This window comes from Pteropus alecto, unplaced genomic scaffold, assembly GCF_000325575.1.
Source record: "Pteropus alecto unplaced genomic scaffold, ASM32557v1 scaffold123, whole genome shotgun sequence".
NCBI classification, from domain to species: Eukaryota; Metazoa; Chordata; class Mammalia; order Chiroptera; family Pteropodidae; genus Pteropus; species Pteropus alecto.
The window spans coordinates 7,324,134-7,347,548 of record NW_006433950.1 but is presented as its reverse complement, the minus strand read 5'-3'; the positions used below and the strand labels follow the sequence as shown (position 1 = coordinate 7,347,548).

At 39.1% G+C, this 23,415-nt stretch overlaps 1 protein-coding gene across 1 annotated transcript in view; it reads left to right on the top strand.

Annotated features, from left to right (window-relative positions):
* Nucleotides 1-23,391, top strand: part of FAM192A (family with sequence similarity 192 member A) — a 27,638-nt gene extending 4,247 nt beyond the window's left edge. The window contains 7 exon segments of the mRNA XM_006908779.3: nucleotides 5,099-5,240; nucleotides 5,815-5,913; nucleotides 6,322-6,379; nucleotides 6,381-6,435; nucleotides 10,525-10,658; nucleotides 14,923-14,987; nucleotides 21,462-23,391. Coding sequence (XP_006908841.1) covers nucleotides 5,099-5,240; nucleotides 5,815-5,913; nucleotides 6,322-6,379; nucleotides 6,381-6,435; nucleotides 10,525-10,658; nucleotides 14,923-14,987; nucleotides 21,462-21,679 — 771 coding nt within the window. The 3' untranslated portion in view covers nucleotides 21,680-23,391.
* The last annotated feature ends 24 nt before the right edge of the window (nucleotides 23,392-23,415 follow it).

Below are 23,415 nucleotides of genomic sequence, written 5' to 3'. Positions count from 1 at the left end.
TAGAAATAAACACTTTTAACTTCTGGTTTTTCTATTTCCAGAGAGAGGTAAACGAGTTGCAGATACTTACCACTCCCTACTGCAGAGCAAACAGCCAATGAACATTGGACTCTTTAAAGAAAAATGCTTTGTGTAGGGTGAACTTATTACTTAGAGTAAGAGAACATTTTAGTCAGTCGAAATTAAAGGAGAGTAGCAAGAGTTATTCTTGAAAAAGACATTAATTCTATAATATAGTAAAGTGATTTAATTTTTGGTCTTTTGTTTCCTCCTGCACAAATTATATGGTGCTTGAATAGAATTCCCCATGGGACATAGAAACCTCAGCAAATACATATTTAATGTCTACCATTCTCTATAACTTATATCAGACAATAGCCGGGCATATTCATGTGGGATCATTCCTCCCTGCTTAAATTCTTAAAATCCTCTTCATGGTTGGTTTATTCAATAAGTATTTATTATATACGTAATGTTTGCCAGACACTGTGCTAATAAGCACTGTGGATACAGAGAGCTGTTGGAGCTGTCAGAAATGATAAAATACAGTGGATGAGTGCTACAGTAGAGTTATAAATGGCTGTGGTAGGGGCTAGAGTAGGAACAAGGAGTCGAGTGGAATGGTATTGTAGTAGTCCATGCAAGATGAGGTCTGAAAAGAAAGAGATTAGAAAGAAAAGGACTCTTCTCGTAAAAAAAAAAAAGAAAGAAAGAAAGAAAGAAAAAAAAAAGAGAGAAAGAAAGAAAGAAAGAAAGAAAGAAAAAGAAAAAGAAAACAAAGAAAGGTGAGGTGGATTAAAAAGAGGTCAGTATGAGATAGAAACAACAGAACTTGGTGACTGGAGGAATATAAGGGAATGAGAAAAAGGAGCCTAGGTATATGTCCAGGTTTTCAGCCTGGGAAACTGGACTGATCCACATTCATGCCCTTCGTTACTGCTTCTTACGTGTACTGTTCACCTTGTTAATTCATTGTATATGCTATTATCTGGTATTAACTAGTTCAGGAGTACTAACTCTTAAAGTTTATTTCCTTTATGCACCCCATAGAATTTGGCACAGTGCTGGACAGAGTTCAGCATTTAGCATAGTACTGAGTTTATTTAAATTGAACTACTAATAAAGTAAAGCAGTAAAATAAAGAACCACACTAAAGGAAAAATACAGAATCAAATTACATATACATGTCAGTTTTACCTAATTTCTCTCAGTTGGATGTGACCCCTTTCCCACGTCAAATGTCATGACTGTTTATGCTGCTGGTTTATATCTTCCCCACTCCTGGAGGACAGACAGTATTTCTCTCATTCCTACAGAGTCCAGAGCTTAGCGTAGTGCTTTGCAGTAATGACAAGCCTTTCAAAGCATTGTTAAGCATGTGCCAAACACTGTACAAAGTGCTGTACACGAATTATCTTGTTTATCTTTACAAAAAATTTATGTTGTGCAGTACTATTTTAATCCCCATTGGTGAGTGCAGTCTGTGGATGAGGAAACCAAGGCTCAGAGGAGTTAAGTGACTTGCCCACGGTCATACAACTGGTAAGTGACAGAACCAGGTTTTGAACTGGGGTCTCTTGATTTCAGTCTTCTATACTTTTTTTTTTTTTATTATCGTCTGTACTCCCTCTTGGTAAGAAGACTGCAACAGAAGGTACTGGTTATATATTGGTTTAATTAGATGAGGTTGTAGTAAAAGATGTCTGAAATTAAGCGTGCTTCTTGGCAGCATTTATCGACAGTGAAGTTTTGAAGACTGAAAAGACCTGCATATTTCTGGAAAAAGATATTCTGCATATTATCCAGAATATTCAAGAGTATGGCCACTTGTTTGTGAACATTTTCTGCCCCTGTCTTTGACCTCTCCTAACATAGAAAGATGACCAAATTAATTAGCCAGAGAGCCACTGTAGGCACTTGAAGTCTAGGAGAGAGCGACAGTTGAAATGCCGGGCAATGAGGACCTACAGAAGGAAGAGATGGATAGAGCAGCCTGTGTTTTAGTCTTGTCCCTAAACTCACAGAAGTTCATTATAATTAGGTATGGCCGTCTAGCTTTATTTTAGAATCAAAAGATTGTCAGGATTATAATACTAGCTTTAAAGAGCAGACTTATAAGTGTTCATTAGCTTTGATTATGTGACTTTTTTCAGGAAACCAGCCCGTTGAGAGCTGAGAAGTAGAGTTTCTCTATCAAATTCTAAAGCCATTGCCTTTAAATTTCCTTCTTTAAAATGTGCTGCTGCTTTACTCTCATTTTCATTAACCAACTGCGATTCCTGGTTTTGTCTCTGTGTGCGAAAGATGGATGGGTAATCACACAGACTCACTCTTTGGGTAGATGTTGAATTCCAACACTTAAGAGAAAAAGATTGACGAAAAAGAGAGGAAGAATTTCTTAGAATCTCATCAGTTAGTGTTTTCCCAAAAGTGATTGGTAAATGTTGGGAATATCCTTATTTTTCTCTAGTTTCTATTTCAGATTCAAGCCCTTATTTACATGTATCCCGAGTTTCAGGGATCTTTCTTAAAGTTAAATGAAAATAGGTTCTTCTTGTTCCAAAACCTCAACAGACCATGACAATTAAAATAAATGGTTTTCTTTTCTTAATTTTGAGTTATAAGAATAAATCTTTAGTCTCTGAATTTTTATTTAGAAGGAAGCATGTCAGATTCTAGGTTTTATTTGGGCCTTTTGGAATATTGTTTTCGGTATCAATATAATTTTCATTTTTTAAATGTAAAATGAGAGTGAAGAGATGCATTTAATAGAATGCCAGTGGCATTGCCGTATCCCAGTATTTATTCCCCAGGTTTAAATCGTATGCAATCTGATAAATTCACTGCTTTGAGACACTATTATTTTTCTCTATTTTTATAAGATTAAAGGAACTAGAGATGTTTGGCGCAGAAGAGACAAATTAGGAAGAACATGGGAGTTGTCTTCAGCTGAAACAATATCATGTTGAAAAAGGATTTGGCTCCTTTTGTGTAGTCCCAGTGGATTGAACGTATGTGTGGAATTTTTAGGGAGACAGATTTCAGTTTAGTTTAAGGAAGAACTCTCCGACCAGTAGATGTGCTCAGAGTCCGCTGGCTGAGAGGGAGTGTGGTGGTCCATCTTGAAGTTTTAAAATACGGATTGGATGAAAATCTCCAGATGCCAGATGGGGAATCGTATTAGGTGGGCTATAAGGACCTGACCCACTGAATTATTTATCAGGAAACAAGGGTGATTGGGAGACACCAGACTGCCACCAATATAGGGCAAGAAATGAGAGATAGAGCTAAAAGAGGGAGAAATCGAGGGTCCAGTATGCCTCTCCCATTTATTAGAGCCCTACATAGTTGACATTTTCTATGCTAGGGACATCTAAGAAAATGTTGGTACTTGTTTCATAAGGGGTCATTCTGTAGAACTTGAGGAATGTTTGGCATGAGCACAGAGACTGAAAAGTTCTGCCTCTGTCGTAGGCTTCTGGCGGGAGACGCTGAGTTAGGCTAAGTCAGAAGTATCCAGGTTGTGAGCTTTAGGTAGGAGCAACAGCTTCTGTCAGTTGGTTTGGTTTTCTTGTAAATTTCAAAATTCTCCTCTTGTTATATTGAACTAAACTTCAGCAACAGTAGGGCTTAGGCTGAGACTATTCTCTTGTTCTGAATGTTTGCATTTATTTTCTCAGCTTCCATTTCATCGTTATTGAAGAAAAATGTTACATGAACATTCTCAGCACTGGAATTTGATGTAGGAAGAAAGCTGAAATTGACATGTCCTTCTTTTTAACCAGGATCCCTGGTTTCTGGAGAGGGGTATGGTGAAGTGGACAAGAGTACGAATTTTTGATGTCAGGCCTGGATTTGATTCTCAGCTCTACCATTCACCAACCTTATCACCTTAGACAAGTGACCTAACTTCTCTGGGCCTCAATGTCTTCATCTGTAAAGAGATAATATTTCCCATAGGGTCAGTGTGAGTGTAAAGGAGGTAATAAAACATAAAAAGTATTCAGTGCATGGTAAGGATTCAGTAAATGGTTGGTACTTTATTTCTGTGCTAGCAGTAGAGACTTATCGTTGTTATTAGGCATCGTCCTGAAATGAACATCGAATTGATGTGCCAGTAGTGCTGAATATGTGCTTCTTTGTTAGGATGTAATTCTGTGAACACCACAACATGTCTGAGAGACAATTCCACAATTCTTCAAAAGGAAAGGCACCAGCAAAGAAAAGCAGAAAAGTTTATCTTTGAAGGAGTAATGCACACTCCTCTGTCTTTATTCCTTCGCCCCTCCTTTCTGGAGAGGTGCAGGTGAAGTTATAGATTGAGATTTGGGAGTCTTCTGCATCAAGATACACATAAAGTGGTCGAGGTCATTGTGGGAGTGAGGAAAGAGGAGGATCAAAGATAGAATCTCAAGTGGCACAGACAACGGAGTTTACAGGGAGGGAGATCAGGAAGGAGACGGGGAGTCAGTTAAGTTTAGTGCAGAGTACATTGAACCTGAAGCTGGGAAATCTGAGTTCTTCTAGTTTCCTTTTTTCCATTCATGGTTTGTGTGCCCTAGGCTTATCACTTCGCTGCTGTGCCGACCAGGCTTGATCTCTAAGTCTCCCTAAGTACCTGAGTTTCTCCACTCTGGATCTACTGGGAAACAAGAACAGGCGAATTGAGATAGTATAATATCCTTGAAACGGGAATTTCGAGAACGAACAATACTAGATGTTACAGAATTAAAGGAGGATGAGAACTGGGAAAAAGATAGGGTGCCCAAGAGGCCAATATGTCCCTAGATTAGAGGGGCAGAGAAGTATCTGCAAAGTAAGATTATTGTAGAACAGCATGTAATGAGAATTATTCAAGTCCTCCCACTGACTGTAGACAACGTATTGTTAATAAAACTACTTGATACAGTAGGAAAAATGTAATCATGTGCTTTCGTCAACAATCAGTGCATTAAAGTACTTGAAGATTTCTTCAATTCAAGGTCATAGGGAATTTCGAGATAGTCCACTGCTGGGTGAGACAAAGCTGAATTTTCTTGTTTCTCTTTAGAATCTGAATTGCATTTCTCACTTGAAATGTTTTGTTTGTTTTCTGTAGACTGATTGTTCCATTATGGATGGAGGGGATGATGGCAACCTTGTTATCAAAAAGAGGTTTGTGTCAGAGGCAGAACTAGATGAGCGGCGCAAAAGGAGGCAAGAGGAATGGGAGAAAGTTCGAAAACCCGAAGACCCGGAAGGTACATGGGCTTATAGCTTGGCGTTCAGCGTCATGATCTCAGTCCTCACACTGACCCTGCAAGTAGGTAACGCTGTCCTCGCTTTAGAGTAGACGACCACGCCTCGGACGGGTGAAGGAACCCTGTGTTAGGCCTCCACAGCTGGGAGCAGAACCAGGATACTCCTACTTACCCTTGACCTTTCCACTCTACCACACTATCTTCCAGGAGATCCCGCTAGTCTGTTTCATCTATACGGGTGTATCTGGGATCTGAGCAACTGAGAATGCTGCTGCTCTGTAGGGTTTGGGCCGGCTCCTCATCTAATTTCCAAGACAGTTAACTGTCTCAGGCTATGGGCCCTGTTGACAGACAGCTGGCTTTGAGAACTGCTGGTCACTCTCTGAAGTCCAAAGGGAAGCTGTGGATTTTGTCCTATTTTTGTGTTATCCTTGCCCTCAGGATCGTGCAGAAAGTGGACTTGATCTTTAAAATCTTTTGCGATTCCAAAATAATATGAAAGCGTTCTAAAGTGTGTATCTTTTTTCCCCTCCCCATCTCTCCTCCTTTTTCTCTCCCTTCCTTTTCCTTTCAGAATGTCCAGAGGAGGTTTATGACCCTCGGTCTCTATATGAAAGGCTGCAGGAACAGAAAGACAGGAAGCAGCAGGAGTACGAGGAGCAGTTCAAATTCAGTAAGCTTTAGAAAACACAGAATCCAAGGGACTCCGCGGGGTCTTTTTGATGCACGTTGGCCTCATGCAACACTTTTTCTAACTAGCCATGGAATTGTCTTGATTATCTTAGTCTCTAAATGCTCATTAGGTGGAAAAGAGACAAACTTCTGCCTGTTAGCCACGTTGAACATTTTTGTTTAGAGCTCAAGATACCCATTTTAATTCTATGCTAATATCTAGTAATGGGAGAAATGCCTTGATTTTATGCCATGTTATCTATTCGAAAGCCACGTTATTTACAAATTCTTTCTTCTAATCCCCCGAAGGATCTGCTGTTTATTAAAAAAAAAAGAAAAAGGAAAAATCTTATTTGACTATATTTTCCCTTTAGCCTGCTAAGTGTTCCTTGTTTAATTATTTCCTCAGAAAACATGGTAAGAGGCTTAGATGAAGATGAGACCAACTTCCTTGACGAGGTTTCTCGTTTTTTTTGAAAAGCAGCGAAGAGAGGAAGAACTGAAAGAACTGAAGGAATACAGAATATCCTTTGTACTTTGAGAGAAGTCTGTAAGGTGTCGGTTTTCCCATCAATGTCTACGGATTTAGTTTATTCATAAATAGAATGAAGATCTGCTTGGTGAACTCTTGAGTTTCCTTTCAACGATGATATTTTCGTGACTTCATAACTGGCAGTGATTTATGGAGTTCTGTTGCATGTAAGAGTCTGTTGCAATCAAAAGTCCAGATCCTGAAGGATTAACTAAAGGCCTAAATCCTAATAGTCAGTACCAGGATATTCTTGCCTCGTAGGATTAGACTCTGAAACAGATTGGCAATAAACCTCATCCAGGGGAGAAATTAGCTTCTGAGTTTTAAAAGAAAATGTTAAACTACTCTCCTGGGTCCTCAGTCACCTTCCCTACAAGTACAGCCAGGTCTGCGCCCATAAAGGGGTAGAGAAAACAACAAAAATGACTGTTTTGGCTTAGTAGTGCCTTTTTGACAGCCACTTGAATGTTCTGATAGGCACCCCAAACGTAACTTGGCTAAATCAAAATTCTCAGTTCCATGCCTCAGTACCCCCACCTCATCACACTGCGCCCCCCAATCTTTTTTTTTTTTTCCCCAATTTCAGTAAGGATACTTTTGTATTGCAGGTGACTAGGCTAAAAATTACCTCCAAAATGTACTCCCAATCTGTGCATTTCTGCTGTCTCTGCTGCCATTGCAGTAGCTGGAATACTACAACCGTCTAATTAGTCTCTGCTTATACTCTTGTCCCCAAGAATCCCTTCTCCAAGCAACAGTCAAAGGGAACTTTCAAAAACATACATAGAATCGTGTCACTTTCCTGTTGGAAACACTAGTGGCTTCCTGTTGCATTTTAACGTAAATCTATATTCTTTATCCGGCCCTACAGGGCTCCGCATTATTTAGGCCAACCCACCTCCCTGTCGCATCTTGAACTTAGTCTTCCTATTAGTGGCCGTACCGCAGCCTACTGGCCTTTTTTATGTTCCTCTCTCACCGAGCTTTGTGATTCCATCTCAAGGCCTTTGTATTTCTTTTCTCCCTGTCCTGGAATGCTCTGCCCTCAGATTTTACAAGGCTGGCATTTCATGGTCCCAGTTCACTTCTCCCTTCCTCATAGAGACTTTCACTAAGCTCCCCATCTAAAGTTGAACCCACTCTAATCACTACGTCAGTTTCAAATAGTACTTGTCACTGCCGGAGGAATCTTAATTTATTTGCTTTTTACTGGTGTGTTTGCCCCTTTACTGCTGGAATGTAAAGTAAGCACAAGAACAAGGGCTTGGTCTCCGCTGATTTCCCAGTCCCTGGCATATAGTGGGTTCTCAGTGTATACGTGAATAACTTAATGAATGACTCATAGGAAAGATTAAGGCCACCTTAGTTCTTTTTTCTCCTATGAGAAATCTTATTTGAATGTTTCAAATTTATATGTTGAATAACCTTACTAGCGCGATTGAACAGGCTTCACCTCTAAGATTGATAAGACACTGCATGTATGTGTGAGTTGGTATTTTTTTGCAGGGTGTGTGCAGTAGCTTCCATTAAAGAGTTATACGGGAGACGGTGTGTGTAGATTCCCAGAGATTAGGTTTACATCAAGGTGACAGACACTGATTGAGATAAGGTGGCAGCACGGTGCTATAAAACCTGCTCTGCACTGGTGGCGAAAGACCTGGCTTCAGTCCCAGTTCTCCTAGTAGAACTCTGGTGTAACGTCAAGATAGGAGTTGATGGAAAGGCACACGTCAGTTCCAGCTGATTCTTCTGAAGCTCCCCTCTCCCACTCCCTTCCTTGCTGACCTCAGAATAATATTATGCATTGATGTTTGCAGAATGGGCAGATATATGTATTGAATTGTTTCAGGCACCAGACTTTTTCCTCTAAGGAAATACATTGATTAAAACTTATCCCTTGAATTGTCCTACTTTATATGCGTAATTTGGCAGGCTAGCAAATAAGACAGAGTGTGTGTCCCAAAGCAGCATTCTGGAAAGCAGTGTTGGTATGGTATGAGTGGGAAAGGCCCTTCGGTTTTCAATTCAAAGGGAAGAATGAACAGGGAGGCAGTGAGACAAAAGAAACTTTTCTGTCCTGGTGATATTATAGTACAACATGGAAGAGGCCCCAGGGGTATTGGCTTTCACTGGAAACTTGGAAAGTTCTGACTGTTTAGAAAAACTGAAGAAAAGCAAGCTTTCCAGACCACTGATGTTTAATGCACTAATCCCAGCCATGTGTGTTGCCAGAGACACGTTGAGATAGGAATTGAAGGATTAGACATTTGTTTATGGAAGCTCTAAACCAGGGGCTGGTTCTTAGCTTTGCTTGATTATTATAATATGATTTATTTTATAATGTGATTGATACTCGTGAATACAAATAAGCAGTGGTTTGTGCCATATAAACAACAACAGAACTGTTATTTCCTTCAGGTTAACCAGCATTTAGCAAAATTATGTGTATTAAAAACTGTGATTTTTAAAAGTGCTTCATTTAATGAATTCCTTGAGATTTTTAAGGTGTGTTTATTTAAAGCATTGTAGGGGGAGAGGGACTTCAGGGGAAAAATTGCTTATGCTTTGGGTATAGATCAAAAATAATATTATTACCACCTCCTTCCATCTTCTCCCTTAAAAGCTTGAACGCTTTTCATCTAAATTAAAAGAGTAAAAAATTAAGTGTTGGTTTTTGTCTGTGTCCTGATCTTATGAACACGTGTGTGCTTTCGTGTTATTTCCTTTTTAAATTTTTTTCGATATTTAATATTAAGAATTTTCTTTGAGCGTTTTTGTCCCTTTTGCAGGTAAAAATCAGCATGCTCATGGTTTTGGCATTCTGTATTAGATAAAATTGTTTCTTTCATTTTTATTCTTAGAAAAGTGAACATTTAGTATTTATGTTTCCACAATGACCTTAAAAACATTAAATTGACGAAACGGGAATAGTGTGAGCATTGAGTAATCCCCACTGAACATCACAAACATTTAAGGTAACTGGTGTCCGTAAGAGCTCTGGTCTCAGCTGGTTGCTGAAGAGCGATCAGAATTAGAATTTCTTTATTTCTGGTACCCAGTTTTCTCCAATGTTTAAAGACAAATAAATAGCTTAGACTATATACCCCCACCCCCAGCTCTTTATGTGCTTGATTTGGCAGGGTTGATAATACGTGCCTCTTAGATATCTTGAGCACTAGATGTCACTATTGTTCCAATAAGGTACTACTGCATCTTAACTAAGGAATTGCATGCACCATGTTAGAGTACTTACCTATTGCATAATAGGTTGGAAGAGAGAAAATGAAAAGGAAGGTGGGGAAGAGGCTGGTGGAGAGAACAAAAGAAAGTGACAAACCTTGAAAGCCTGACATTGACATCAAGCATGAAAAAAGTGCTATCACAAGTGAATATTATGCCTTTAAAAACAACTTTTCGGTTCTTGTGCTGTGTTACATACGCACAAGGGATTCTCATTAAAATCACCTTGAGAAGTTAAAACAGGTTCCTAGGCCTCTGGTGGCCCGCATTTAATAGGTTTGGGACAGGGGAGAGACTCTGTTTTTTATTGAGCCTTAAGTGATTTGGATGTTGCCCTGTATCAGCATAATAGGAGTTAGTCCTTGTCCTGTCTAAGACTTAATGTCATTAATAGTCATAGGACATTCTGCAAAATTTGATTTTACCCTTAAGGAGGAAACAAACATTTTCTGTTTTTAAAGAAGCCACATTTTTTTCTGTTGCATTTATATTGCTTAAGATTTTTGTTTTTCCCAGCAAGCGTGGTATCGACTATGTCTTTGGTAAATAGCAGGTTTTCTGGCTGTACTCAGATTTTCATTGAGAATCTGAGGGAAAAGTTTTGTATTTTGTGCTTGATTTGCCATCTTCCTCTCTAGCCACCTTCAATTTCTCTTTAAATCAACTGGATCTGACTGGCGGAATAAAGAGGGAAGTGCTTTTTTTTTTAATAAGTAGGCTAAACAATGCTCGACAAATCTGAAGTGCTAGTGGATTATATTTGTGTTCCTTCTCTTGATTTACCATTGTTCCACCATATCTCTTCTTTTTGCTTAGTTTGACCCTTAACCTTTAACTCACAGTAATCTCAACAAGGTTGGAATTTCTCCAGAAAACAAGAAAGAAGTGGAGAAGAAAGTGGCTGTGAAACCCATAGAAACCAAGAATAAGTTCTCCCAGGCAAAGCTGTTGGCAGGAGCTGTGAAGCATAAGAGGTGAGCCAGCACTTGGACAACTTAAATCTCCCTCTGACCGTGTGCTCTGAAATGTCACTTGTCATGTATCCAGAGCAAAAGGTTACCTAAGCATAAGTCTCAGTGAAGTCCCTTTGGTAGCCTGACCTCTCTCCCCTTTCAGATTTGCTATCTTCCTATAGCCTTTGATCCTTATCTCTCTGATTGTTCATTGAGCATCATAAATAGCTACTCTTCATTTGGTCCCTGATGTGTGCCGGGCATTGTGTTAAGTGCTTTTAATGCATAATCTCATTTATTCCTCCCAACAAGTCTATGAAATACAAGTTATTATTATCAGATGAGGAGACGGAGAATTTGAGAAGATGAGAACATTTTTCCAAAGCCACAAAATAATAAGAGGTGGAGTTCAACATTTGACCATTTATGTTTCTTGGCAAACGACTTAGCAAGTTCTATAGAGGAGGAAACACATAACTCGTCCTAAAGAGGGTTTGTGTGGTCATGATGGAGAAGTTAGGGAAGGTGTTAGAAAGGAAATACTGATTTGGGTAGGATGACTAGGGCTTAGACAGACGGGAGAGGAGAAGGTTCCAGGCAGGAGGAGCAGCTGCCGCAAAGGCATTGTGTCCTGTAAGGACATGGCAGCTGCGACAGCGTTATGGGCCTGACAGGGCTCTGCTCGATTGATGTGGGGGCAGCAACACTGCCTAGAGGTTTTGATAAGTTCGTTATTTTTGCTCCTCTCCAAATCCTGAAATGGCACCAAAGTGATTAAATCTGGTCCTTTCCATTTGACTAGCCATACTATACACAAAATGATGTAAACTTTAAGTGCAGTCTATTAAGGAAATCAATGTGATAGGCCATCAACCAGCCACATGCTGTGAAGGGAGTGTACTGATGCAGTCTTGTGGTTTGGCGCACCGTCCATCTGTTGCAGCTGTTCTAGGAACATTACTTACATGTAAAACGTCGTCATGGTATGCATAGCAGCAGAGGGGAGGAGGACTAGTAGCCTGTGAAGAGCCACTTAACCACAGCTGTGAATTGTTCCTTTCAAGTTTTCACATAAGCTTTCATGCCTGGCCCATTATCTTTCAAGATTTGGACCTGGGTCAGTTTTACTGGACAGTGCCAAGAAAGGGCACTCTAGGTGGACAGTAAGTTATTTCTCAGCGGTGTCTTGCTGCTAGCAGAATGGTGTCATTACTATCTCCCTACAGTCTTCGGCACTTTTCAAAAGGGCATATTTGGTGACATGCATATAACCCCTTTTTAGGTTTTGAAACTACATTCTTTATTGTTGTTTTGTGTAGCATAGATTAGTCTCCTGGGGTAGTTCTAATGTATCCAGACTGTGTTGATTAGAACCACTTCAGAGTTTGTTAATGGGGCTTCCAGGCCTCACACAAATTCTAGTTCAGTAAGTTTGGAGTGAGGTCTGGGAGTCTAAATCTGGTTAACATCCCTCTCCATATATAGTTACAATTTTTTTTTTTTGTGATGAGAACTTCAAACTCTACTCTCTTAGCAACTTGGAAATATATTGACATGCAAATATTGACCATAGTCACCATACTGTACATCCCAAGACATTTATTTTATAAATGGAAGTTTGTACCTTTTGAAGGTGGTCAATTTTAAGAGAGTCAGGTATATCAATATTTTCTTTTATGGTAAAAGCATTTTATATTTTGTTCAAGAAATACTTCCTACACTGAGGTCATAAAATAGTTTTTCTTCTGAAAGTTTTAGAGTTTTATCTTTCACATCTTAGCCTTTAATCTGTCTGGAATTGATTTTTGTGAAGAGTATGAAGAAGGGATCCCATTTCAGTTTTTTTCTTCAAATTAAAGGCCAGTTTTCTAGCAATATTTACTAAATATTTCTGCCTGTTTTCCCTAGTTATCTTCAATGTCACCTCTGTCTTTTAACAAGTTTCCATACATATATGGGTTTGTTTGGGGGTTCTCTTTTTCTGTTCCTTGGATCTGTTGGAGCAGTACCACTCTGTGTAATTATTGTAGCTTTATAATAAATCTTGGTATGGTAGGGAATCTATCCTCAAACTTTGATCTTGTCCTTCAAAACATGTTGGCTATTCTGGGTTTGGGCCACTTTGTTCTTCATTTTAGATTTAGTTTAAGTTCTTAAAAAATCTCTTACTGTGATTTTTACTGGAATATTATTAAATTCTTGATAAATCTATGGAGAAAACAGATCTTTATGGATTTGAGTCTTTCTAGCCCTGCCATATGTCAACATTTATTGGTATTGTCATTCTGTAAAGTCTTACGGTTGTCTTTCACAAAAAGTTACATCTTTTGTTAAATTTATTTTTAAGTTTTATATTTTTTGGTGCTGTTATGTAAAAGTACAATCGATGGAAACTCTACATCCAGCCTCCCAGCTCTTATTAACTTTAATAATAATTCTCTAGTAACTCTTATTAACATCAATAATTTGTCAGTGGATTCTTTTGAAATTTCTATATAGAGAGTTACCATCTATAAATAATGACAGTTTTATTCTCTTATACCTTTTAATTCCTTTTTCTTATCTTACTGCATTGGCTAGACCAGTAAAATGTTAGATAGAAACAGTTCCTGTGCACATTCTTGTTTTATCTCTAATTTTAAACAGAATATGTGTATAACTTTTTTACTAAGGATGTATTTATCATTTCTTTTTTTTCAGGTATCCTTTGGAAGGTTAACAGAACTTTGGGAGTTCTGTTTCTAGTTTGCTAAGGATTTTTGTAGCCATGAACTGTTAAATTTTGTCTGTTTGTTTTTCTGCTTTTGAATTGATCTTTTTTTTCTTTACTCTGTTACAGTAAAAAATTAAACTTATAGATTTTTCTAATGTGATATCTCTGTGAGTAACCCAGCTTGGCAGTAATATATCATTTTTTTTTCAACTCTGGTTTGCTTTGCTAATATTTTTATATCAGTTGTTGAATCTATGTTTTTGAGTGATACTGGCCTGTATTGTTTTCCTCAGTTTATCTAATTTTCACATGAAGATTAAAACTAGCTTCATAGAATGATGTAAGAAGTGTTCCCTTTTTTTCTGTTCTCTGGAGGAATTTGTGTAAGATATAGTGTTCTGTTTTGTAAAAGTTTGAAATAACTCCTGTAAAGTCATTTTGGTCACTCTTTTTTTAAAATTTCTGATTATAGGACTATTTAAGTTTATCCGTATCTTTTTAAGTCAGTTTTATTTGGTTGTATTTTCTGGGTATTCGTCCATTTCGTCTTATTTCTAATGCATTAGCTAAAGTCGTTAGTATTTTTTTATTTTTCTTATTGCTGCTATATCTGTAATCGTCTCATTTCATCAAGTTTTTAGTTGTGTCTCATAATAGCTGATTTACAATTTAGTTTTGATCTCTTTTTACTGGTAGGTTTGGATTTAGGATTTTTGATGTTTTTACTATCTTAACGTTTGTCTTTTTACTTAAAATTTTTTTCTTTTTGCTTTTAAAAATATTAAGATTAAAAAATATTTTTCTTTTTACTAATTTGGATTTATGTAGTCTATTTTTACTCTTTTGGTGACTAACCTTGCAATTTACGAGGCACACTTAGCAAAACCTAAAGTAAATAGGTATCTTACTTTCCTACAAAATTATACGTGGTCCTTAGAACTTTTAGCCACAGTCACCCTCTTCATTTTATACATGCTAGTACTGCCTAGGACTTCAGTATGGTCATGTTTAACACCATAAATTAGATGTTATTTTTTTATACAGACAACATTCGTTTAGCTTTATATTTGTATTAGCCAGTGTCTTTTTCACCATCTCTTTTTGGATTAAGGCCTTCGTTCTGGGATCGTTTCCTTCCTTGTTGAAGTACACGTTTATATGTTCTTTTAGTGAAGGTCTTTTGGGTGACTTTCAGAATCTCTAGCATGTCACTAAAGATGTTTCTTTCAGTCTTTAATAACTAAGTTTTTGTCATTTATGAACATGTCTAAGTTGTCTCGAAATCCATCTGTGGTTCTAACTAAGATAAATGATAAGGACAACAAAGAATCTGAAGTTTAGGTTATGCTTGACATGTAACGCTTTACCCCTTGAATTGGGCAGGGGGGGGTTAAGTAGTTATTGTAACAATATAACCGGAAGGAGACTTTGAAGTGAAAACTTTTCATTTCAGATCATTCCATCTCCTTGAGGCTACCTAAGACCCATATAAATGGTTATGGAGCTTCTCATTCCCAAAACTTTGATCCCCAAGATTGGACGCAGCTCATATCACCATGTTTTCTGTTACAGCTCAGAGAGTGGCAACAGTGTGAAAAGGCTGAAATCGGACCCTGACCCAGAAGACAAGAATCAAGGTAGGTGGCATCTTTCACTTTGTTCTTTACTCATAAGGCACATGACCACAGTAAAGGGCTGGAATGCATTGTACCTATGAATGGATGCATTTATCTTTAAGCAAGCCTACCTAAACTTACTGTACCAAACTGTTTTGTACCAGGCAAGATTTAATACCCAAGAATGTGTCAGCTGCCCTGCAGAGTCATAATATGTTAGAAACCAGTGGAACTGATAAATGACCAGTGTGCTCCCTAGGAGTGCTTACAAAGCCAAAGCCCTGGTCATATCACTTCTGCTCACAAAGAGATTTTTTTCTGTCTCCCCTAATGTCAAGTTTCTTGGTTTCACCTGGCTTGCTACCAGTGAGAGGTCGAATACCTGGCTCCTGCTGATGGTTGGACTGGATTGAACCTAGAGGCTTAATACAGTTTCCAGGAGTACACTTTCTTTGGTGGTCACTTTTATGTGATCAAATCTGGCACTGTATTAAGTGGCACAGTTTTAAGTGAAGGTGAGTGTATTCAGGGGTCGGATCAGGAATTAGAAATTCAAGAGTGTTTTCGGATCTACCCCTAAATCCCTGTGGGATTGAGACTGAGCTAAACTCAATGGGTCATCTCTAAAACAGGGCTTACATGTGTTTCTCTTTCAAAAAAAAGTAATGGACTTTAAAAATATGTAACTACTAAGCACTGGTAATGGTCAGCTGTTGCTTGATAACTTTTGGTGTAGAATCTACTTTTAAAAAGGACATTCAGTGAAGTCTCACTTCTGCCTATATATCATCTTCCATCCAATTCTCTTTCCCAAAGGGGAACAGTACCATACATTTCGTATGTATCCATCTCGAGCTATTCTATGTATCTTCAAGCAATTAGAAATATATTCTTTAAAAAAGTTTTATTATAGATGACTTAAAACATACTCAGACATTGAGATAATGATACAATGAACCCCATCATGTAGCTTCAACAATTTTTGACACATACCCAATTTTATTTCATTTATGCCTCCCTAACTGTAGTATTTTGAGGCAAATCTCAGACATCAGATTGTTTCATACGTAATTCCCTAAAAAATAAGAGTCGTTTTATTTGTTTTTAACATAATTGCAGTACCATTATCACACCTAAAATAATTATAATAATTTCTAAATCTTATCAAATATCAAAGTAGTATTCATTTTCCCATAAAATTTTTTTGACAATTGTTTTTTTAAAAATCAGATTCCAGTGAGAATCAGACATTGGCCATATGGCTTAAAAAATTATTGTGATGTAATTCACATAGCATAAAATTCTCTCTTTTAAAGGATACAATTCAGTATGAAATACACTTAGTAGGGTCACAAGGCTGTATATTCATTATCCCACTATCTAATTCCAAAACATTTTTATCACCTCAAAAAGAAACGCCATGCCTATGAGCAGTTACTCCCCATTCTTCCCTCTCCCCAGCTGCTACTAATCTAGATTAGTAAATTAGGCAACTACTAATCTACTCTCTATGGATTTGCCTTTTCTAGACATTTCACATAAATGAAATCATGCAATACATGGCCTTTTGTGTCTGGCTTTTTCACTTCACATGTTTTCAAAGTTCATCCGCATTGTAGCATGTATCAATACTTTTCACAGCTGAATAATATTCCATTATACGGTATGCCACATTTTGTCCATTCATCAGTTGATGAACATTTGGGTTGTTTCTACTTTTTGGCTATTATGAATCATGCTGTTATGAATATTCACGTACAAGTTCTTGTGTGAACCACTGTTTTCAGTACTCGGGTATGAAGCTAGGAAAGGAGCTGCTGGGTAATATGGTAACTATGTTTAACTTTTTTGCAGAAGTGCCAAATTGAATTCCAAATTGGCTGTACCATTTTTACATTCTACCAGCAATATGTGAGAGTTCCAGTTTCTTCACGACCTTTTCAATACTTTTTTTTTTAATTCACCTTTGTGAGTCTGAAGTGATATTTCATTGTGGTTTTTGGTTTGCATTTTCCTAATGACTAATGGTATTGGCATCATGTACTTATTGGCCATTTGCATATCTTCTTTGGAAAAATACTCAAATCCTGAGACTGTTTTTAAATTGGATTGTCTGTTGTTGAGTCGTAAGGGTTCTTTGTGTATTCTGGATATGAGACACTTCTCAGATATATTATTTATGAACATTTTCTCCTTTTCTGTGGGTTGTAGCTTCACTTTCTTGATCGTGTCCTTTGGAGCACAAAAGTTTTAAATTTTGATAACATCTAATTTATTTTTTTCTTTGGTTTCTTGTACTTTAGTTGTTGTGTCCAAGAAACCATCGCCTATGAAGATTTACTCCTTTGTTTCCTTCTAAGAGTTTTATAGAGTTTTAGCTCTTATATTTTTGTTGTTGATCCATTTTGAGTTAATTTTTGTATATGGTGTGAGTAGGGATCCAGTTTCATTCTGTGCGGATGTCCTATTGGCCCAGCACCATTTGTTGAAAAGACTATTTATTCTTTTCCCCACTGAATTGTCATGACACTTTTGTTGAAAATCAGTTGACCATATGTAGGTTTATTTCTGGACTCTCTTTTCTTTTCCATCGATTTATATATGTCTATCTTAATGCCATTACCACAGTCTTGATCACTAAATAGCTTTGCAGTAAGTTTTGAAATTGGAAAAGTGTGAGTCTTCCAACTTTGTTCCTTTTCCAGATCCCTTTCATTTCCATGTGAATGTTGGGGTCAAATAGTCAATTTCTACAAAAAAAAAAAGCAGCTAGGATATTGATAGGGATTGCTTGGATCTGTAGATCAGTTTGGGAATACTGCCATCTTATGGCATCTTAACAATAGACTAATATGTCTTTTAACTCTCGTTTAACCTGTAGGTCTTCCTCCTTTTTAATTTAGTTTTTGTTTTCTTTATATTTTATTTGTGAAGAAACTGTTTTGTCCTGTGGATTTTCCCACACTCTAGATTTTGCTGATCGTATTCCCATGGTGTTCCTTTATACTCTAACCTGTGGTCCGGTAAAATGGTAGTTAGATCTAGAGCTTGATCAATTCAGGCTGATTTTTTTGCAGGAATACTTCATATGTTATTGTTGTACTTCTCATCATTACTGTTTTAATTAGCATACTCCTCTGTTCAATGCTTAGTTTACTTGTTATTGTACCTTGGGAATTATTGCATATCTGTACATTTCTTTGTTCCTTTTTAAGGCTGCTTAATATTCCATTATATGATCGTACCATTGAATATGTATCCCATTTTTTATTGATGAACATTTAGATTGTTTCCATTCTTTCTGTTATGTTATATTAAATAATGCTGTACTCATGCATCACTTTTCATATCCATAAAGGTACCAGCCTAAATACTTAGAATCATGGGGTCAGAGAGATTATACCTTTGTAATTTAGGTAAATACTGCCAAATTGCCCTGTAAAGAAGTTATCCTAGTTTACATTCCCATCAGCAATGTACGAGTTCATTTCACTGATATCTTAACATATAGGAATCTTGCTAAACTGCAAGTGGCTGCATAAATAGGGTAAGTGTATACTGTGTGTGTGTGTGTGTCTGTGTGTGTATGCACACACACCTGTATATAATACTTCATAGAAATCTTAAACATACTTCAGCTAGTTAACCAGTAGCTCTGTATCTGGTGCTTATTCCCTGATTAGAACTATTTGCATGAATCAGTGGAAAGGAAAACTTGTGTGGGATCTTTAAACTATCTGAGTCAGACACTTGTGTTTCAGAGCCATTTTTTTTGTCATTCTGAATCCCTTCTTCCCACCCCTTCCTGTATTCTTGCTGCAAAAGCTGGGCAGGGAACATCCTCTTTTGCTTGGAGCTGAGGCCATACTAGAAGAATATCTCCTGTATCTTGCTTCAGCGTCTTGTCCTCAGCAGTAGAAGCATTTGTCCCCTTGGTCCCCCAGAAGATAGCTCTGTGACCCCAATGGAGAGCGAGGCTGCCCCCACTGGAGTCTCTGGACTTAAGCTCTGAGCAGAGCCTGCGAATGCACAAGTGGACCCATCTACTCTCAAGTCACGCATCTGTCTGCATCCCAAGAACATTCTCTATTAGTAATTTTCAGTGTTAATTTGGTATAACAATGTGGTCCTGCAAATGCAGAAGTTGGCAGGAAACTTACCAAATGAGTGAGATCGGAGGGCACCACTTTGTTCTCTTTGGACAGTTAACTGCTTTGCAATGAAATTTGTCAGAGTCGCAGTCTTTTCTTTCTTGAAACCTAGATGATTGGGAGATTTGGTCTTTTGGCTTAAACTCTGCTAATGCCACAGTGGTGTAGATTCTTGGTTGCATTCCTATGGCTGACTTCCATCCTTCCCATCGGGCAGCTCTCATCCGCCATAGGTACTCTAAACCTGATCCTTCTTTTCTGTCTAAGAAAATTCGGTTCACCTTTGAAATACCTAATAAAATGACAAAGCTCACTGAGCAGCTTCACAAAAATTACTTTTCTAAGTAACTGATTCATACCCTTATAAGATATTAGGTTTTTGAGATTTTTTTACCAAGCTTTTCTAAGAGTACTGAAAATATCATTGTATATGTGACATAATAATACAATGAATATTTAAGTAATGAATGGCTTACAGTTTGATGTTATGCCTATATTTTCATCACCCCTCCCCCCCAAAAAATTTTAGCCATTTGCAATGGAACGCTGTAAAATATCTTTAACACATTTTCCTGCATTCTCACTCATTGTGAATGCTGGCCTGCTCTGTGCCAGGCCCTGTGCTATATGTCCAGGGGATGGTATGATGAAGAAAGATCCCTTGCCCTCAGGAGACTAACTTATGGTTAGAGGACAATACAAACTAGTGATCCCCCTCGTCATTGGGACTGTCCAGTCTTCCACAGCCTTCCTGACTGTCGCACAGGGATGCCCTTGGGGCTATAGAGCTGTATGCAACTGTTCTGCCATAATTTAAGTGGCCCAAGATGCGCATTAAATTTTTGCATTTACTTTTTTAAAAAATAGTCTGAACAGGTAGTATATGCACATAATAGAAAATGCAAAATGGGCAAAGGAGTGCGGAGTGAAAAGTTAAGTCACCCCTGTTCCCCAACCATTGTTTCTCTCCCCGGAGCATCCACTGTTACCGTTTTTGTTTTTGTTTTTTTCAGATGTAATGCATGTACATGGCATGTTCCCCGACACACATACACACAAATTCTAACTTATACATACCCTCACGTCTTTCGTTCAGCACTTTGTCTTGGGGATCATTTGATACCAGTAAACACAGAGATACTTTTCTTCATGGCTGACTAGTTAGTAGTCCACGACCTCACTGGTCCCCTCTTAATGGACATTTTGGTGGTTTTCAGTCTCTTGCTGCTATCAGCAATGCTGCAGTGAATGTTCTCATATGAGCATAATTTACGTTTGAAGGACATTGCTGTATTGGCCTGTACATCCCTCAGCAACATGTAAAGATACCCACGCCCCATACCTTCCCTCCTTATATATTGTTTATGCTCCGTGTTTAAAATTCTGTGAACTGTTCATGTCTCCTGTCCATTTCTCGATTCAGTTGTTCGCTTGGCTGGTTTTGGAAGAACTCTTTATTATCTTAAAGAAATTAGCTTTTGTGGTATTTATTGCAAATATGTGTCTCTCCGTTCTTGTAGCATTGTTGTCGCCATCTCTGTAGTCGTCGTCAGCTGTCGTCTCACTTTTCCACATCTCCATGTTTTAGCATCACCTTTTTCTCCCTCTTATTAGGACTTCCAATACGACAGGCAGACATTCTGAGCTCCTGGACTCTGTGTCCCGGCCATTTGAAATCTCTCAGCCTGTTAGCGTAGTTTTTGCTTACTCGTAATTTTATATTTTGAGAACCATGTGGTCTTTTCATTTTTACATAAGCTTTTTTGTTGTCGTTAAGACAAAACCTTAGATGGTAACATGCTTGTCAGCCTGAGACAATGAAGCTTGAACTCCAGCTCTTACTTTGCAGTAAGAGCTTAGGTATCATTTTAGTAAGTTATTTTTTGATTCAGATTGCGTTTAACATTTTCTACTCTAAGCGGCATATAACCTTAGCAGGTCATCTGACCTCCCTCATCAGTAAAATGGGGGATAAACGAAGCTTGAAACATGTAGAAGGAAGGAGTGGAATAGAGGTAACTTTCTCTTTAACCTTTAAGTCCTGCGTTTTCCAGATCGAGGCTTTCTGTCACTAAGGTGACAGCATAACTGTTGGTTTTCTGGGGCAAAAAGAGCCTCAGCTGCTCGGTGACATTCTGCATGGTCTTAAATGTGCTCTGACTGTGGCTTCAGTTTTCTAGTTGTAAACGAGGAACACACTCCAAGGTGACGATGAGTGCGGTGTGGCCCGCGCAGGGTTGTTTGGAGGCTTCCAAGGTGAAGCCCGCGGCCCAGCGCCTGGCCCCTGGGAGGTGCATCGGCCGTGGAAAAGTGATGCAATAACAGGCCTTCTCCTTCTCTGCAGAAGCCCCGTCCTGCGCGTCTCTCGGAAGCACGACCCTGAGTGGCCCGTCCATCCACTGCCCCTCGGCGGCGGTCTGCATTGGCATCCTCCCTGGCTTGGGCGCCTACTCTGGGAGCAGTGATTCTGAGTCCAGCTCGGACAGCGAAGGCACTATCAACGCCACCGGCAAGATTGTCTCCTCCATCTTCCGAACCAACACCTTCCTGGAGGCCCCCTAGCTCCTCCCACCAGGAGCTCCCCGAGAGTAAGCCGGACTGTTCATCTGCCTACAGGCATTACCTCCCTCAGAAAACTCCTTCGCCTGCTTCCTGTGCACAGCGTGACATTTCTAACCTCATCTAAAAACGTGCCAGAGTCCACTTGTGGCCCAACTTGTGTTTGGTTTCTCCTTCCACTCCAGTGCAGATGCCCGAACCTGTCTTGCAGCTTCTTCCCTCACTGATGTGGGGGTGGGGGCTTAGGGCCTAGCAGAAGTCCCACTAAAAATGCCCTGGGAAGATAGGCACCAGCTGGCTTGCAAAGGATTTGGGTTATGCTGCTTTCTTGTATCTTTTTTTTCCCCTCCTTTCCCAGCAGCACAGAGAAGCAAGGGTCGTTATTGGACAGGTATTATTTAAACATTCTATTCTAGATGAACGCAGCGTTTGGTTATACCGCATTGTGGAGCATATGGGGGGAGAGAGCTGACTCAGGTAATGAAATGGCGCACCCCTGGGACTGACCAGTTCTTAACGTTGTGTGACTGAGATTAAAAACTACGTCTGCAGGGGGGTGTCCTTAACACTCATTATTCTTTGTGAAATTCCTTACTCTTAAAAAACTTACTCCCTCTTTTCCCTTCATCTAATCCCATTTAAGACTCTAAACCTTAGAGAGACAGGCATAGGCCTTATTTCATCATAGCCAGAAATCAGAAGTGCTAGTAGGTATGTGGACAACACGACTTATTTTTGGCAGCTCTTAGAATCCTAATATCGCAAACCAGTGGGATACACCTGCACATTCTGACTATGCTCTGTAGTCTGTCGGGGTCCTTCTCGATTTGGTCCATTTATAGTTGTGGCTTCCAACTATGGAAGCTATTTCCAGCGGAAAGGTGCGGTCCTAGTCCTCTCCTCTTTTATCTGCTGCCCCTCCTGCTCTTTTCCCACACAGAGCAGCTCCGAGGCAGGGAGCAGCCAGGACGTAGAGGTCCTGCTCTACCTCTGTCTCATAAAGGGAAGCAAGGAAGGATGGAAGGAGACAGGTAGGGAGGCCTCAAGGACAGAGGTTTGGACTTTATGAAAAATAATCCGTAGGCCCCTCTGCTTCAGGAGAGAGGGCCTGAGTGGTTCTTTATTCCCCCCGATTTCCGCATCAATTGTTTGTACTTCCTTGGGTGTGAGACGGAGAGAGACACACACAGAATGTGTTGACACTGTGATGCTGGCAGGCAGAGAAGCTACTCAGTTTTAACGTAGGCAGAGGCCCCTGGATCTCCTCCAGCTCACTCCTTTTCCCCTTCCACTGCAGTGACATTCTGGTGCCCATTCGCAGATGGTGACTTCCCTTCACCCATAACCGATGCCTTGTGATTCTTCCTCCGTTTCAGAGCTACTCTGTGCTCATTGTTCCTGACTTGTCAGGACAGGCGCGTCATCTCCACTCTAACAGACGAGACGTTTAGGTGAAACCGTGCAGGCACCTTCTGCTTCTCTGCTTCATTGTTCCTGCTTTTGTGCTGTCATTGTTACAGAGCGTACCCAGAGCCACCTCAGATCATTTCAGGAGGCAGACCAAGGAATCAAAGCCACCCTCTTTATATGGTTTGACTTTTAAGAGGCCGCTAGTATACCCTGTGGCCTCTGTTGATATTGGAAGAAGTTGATAAAGGGTTGCAGGAATTTAAAACATTTAATTTGAAAGCTAATAAATCTGTCGGAGAACAACATCTTGCTTTTCCTGTTCTCAGTCT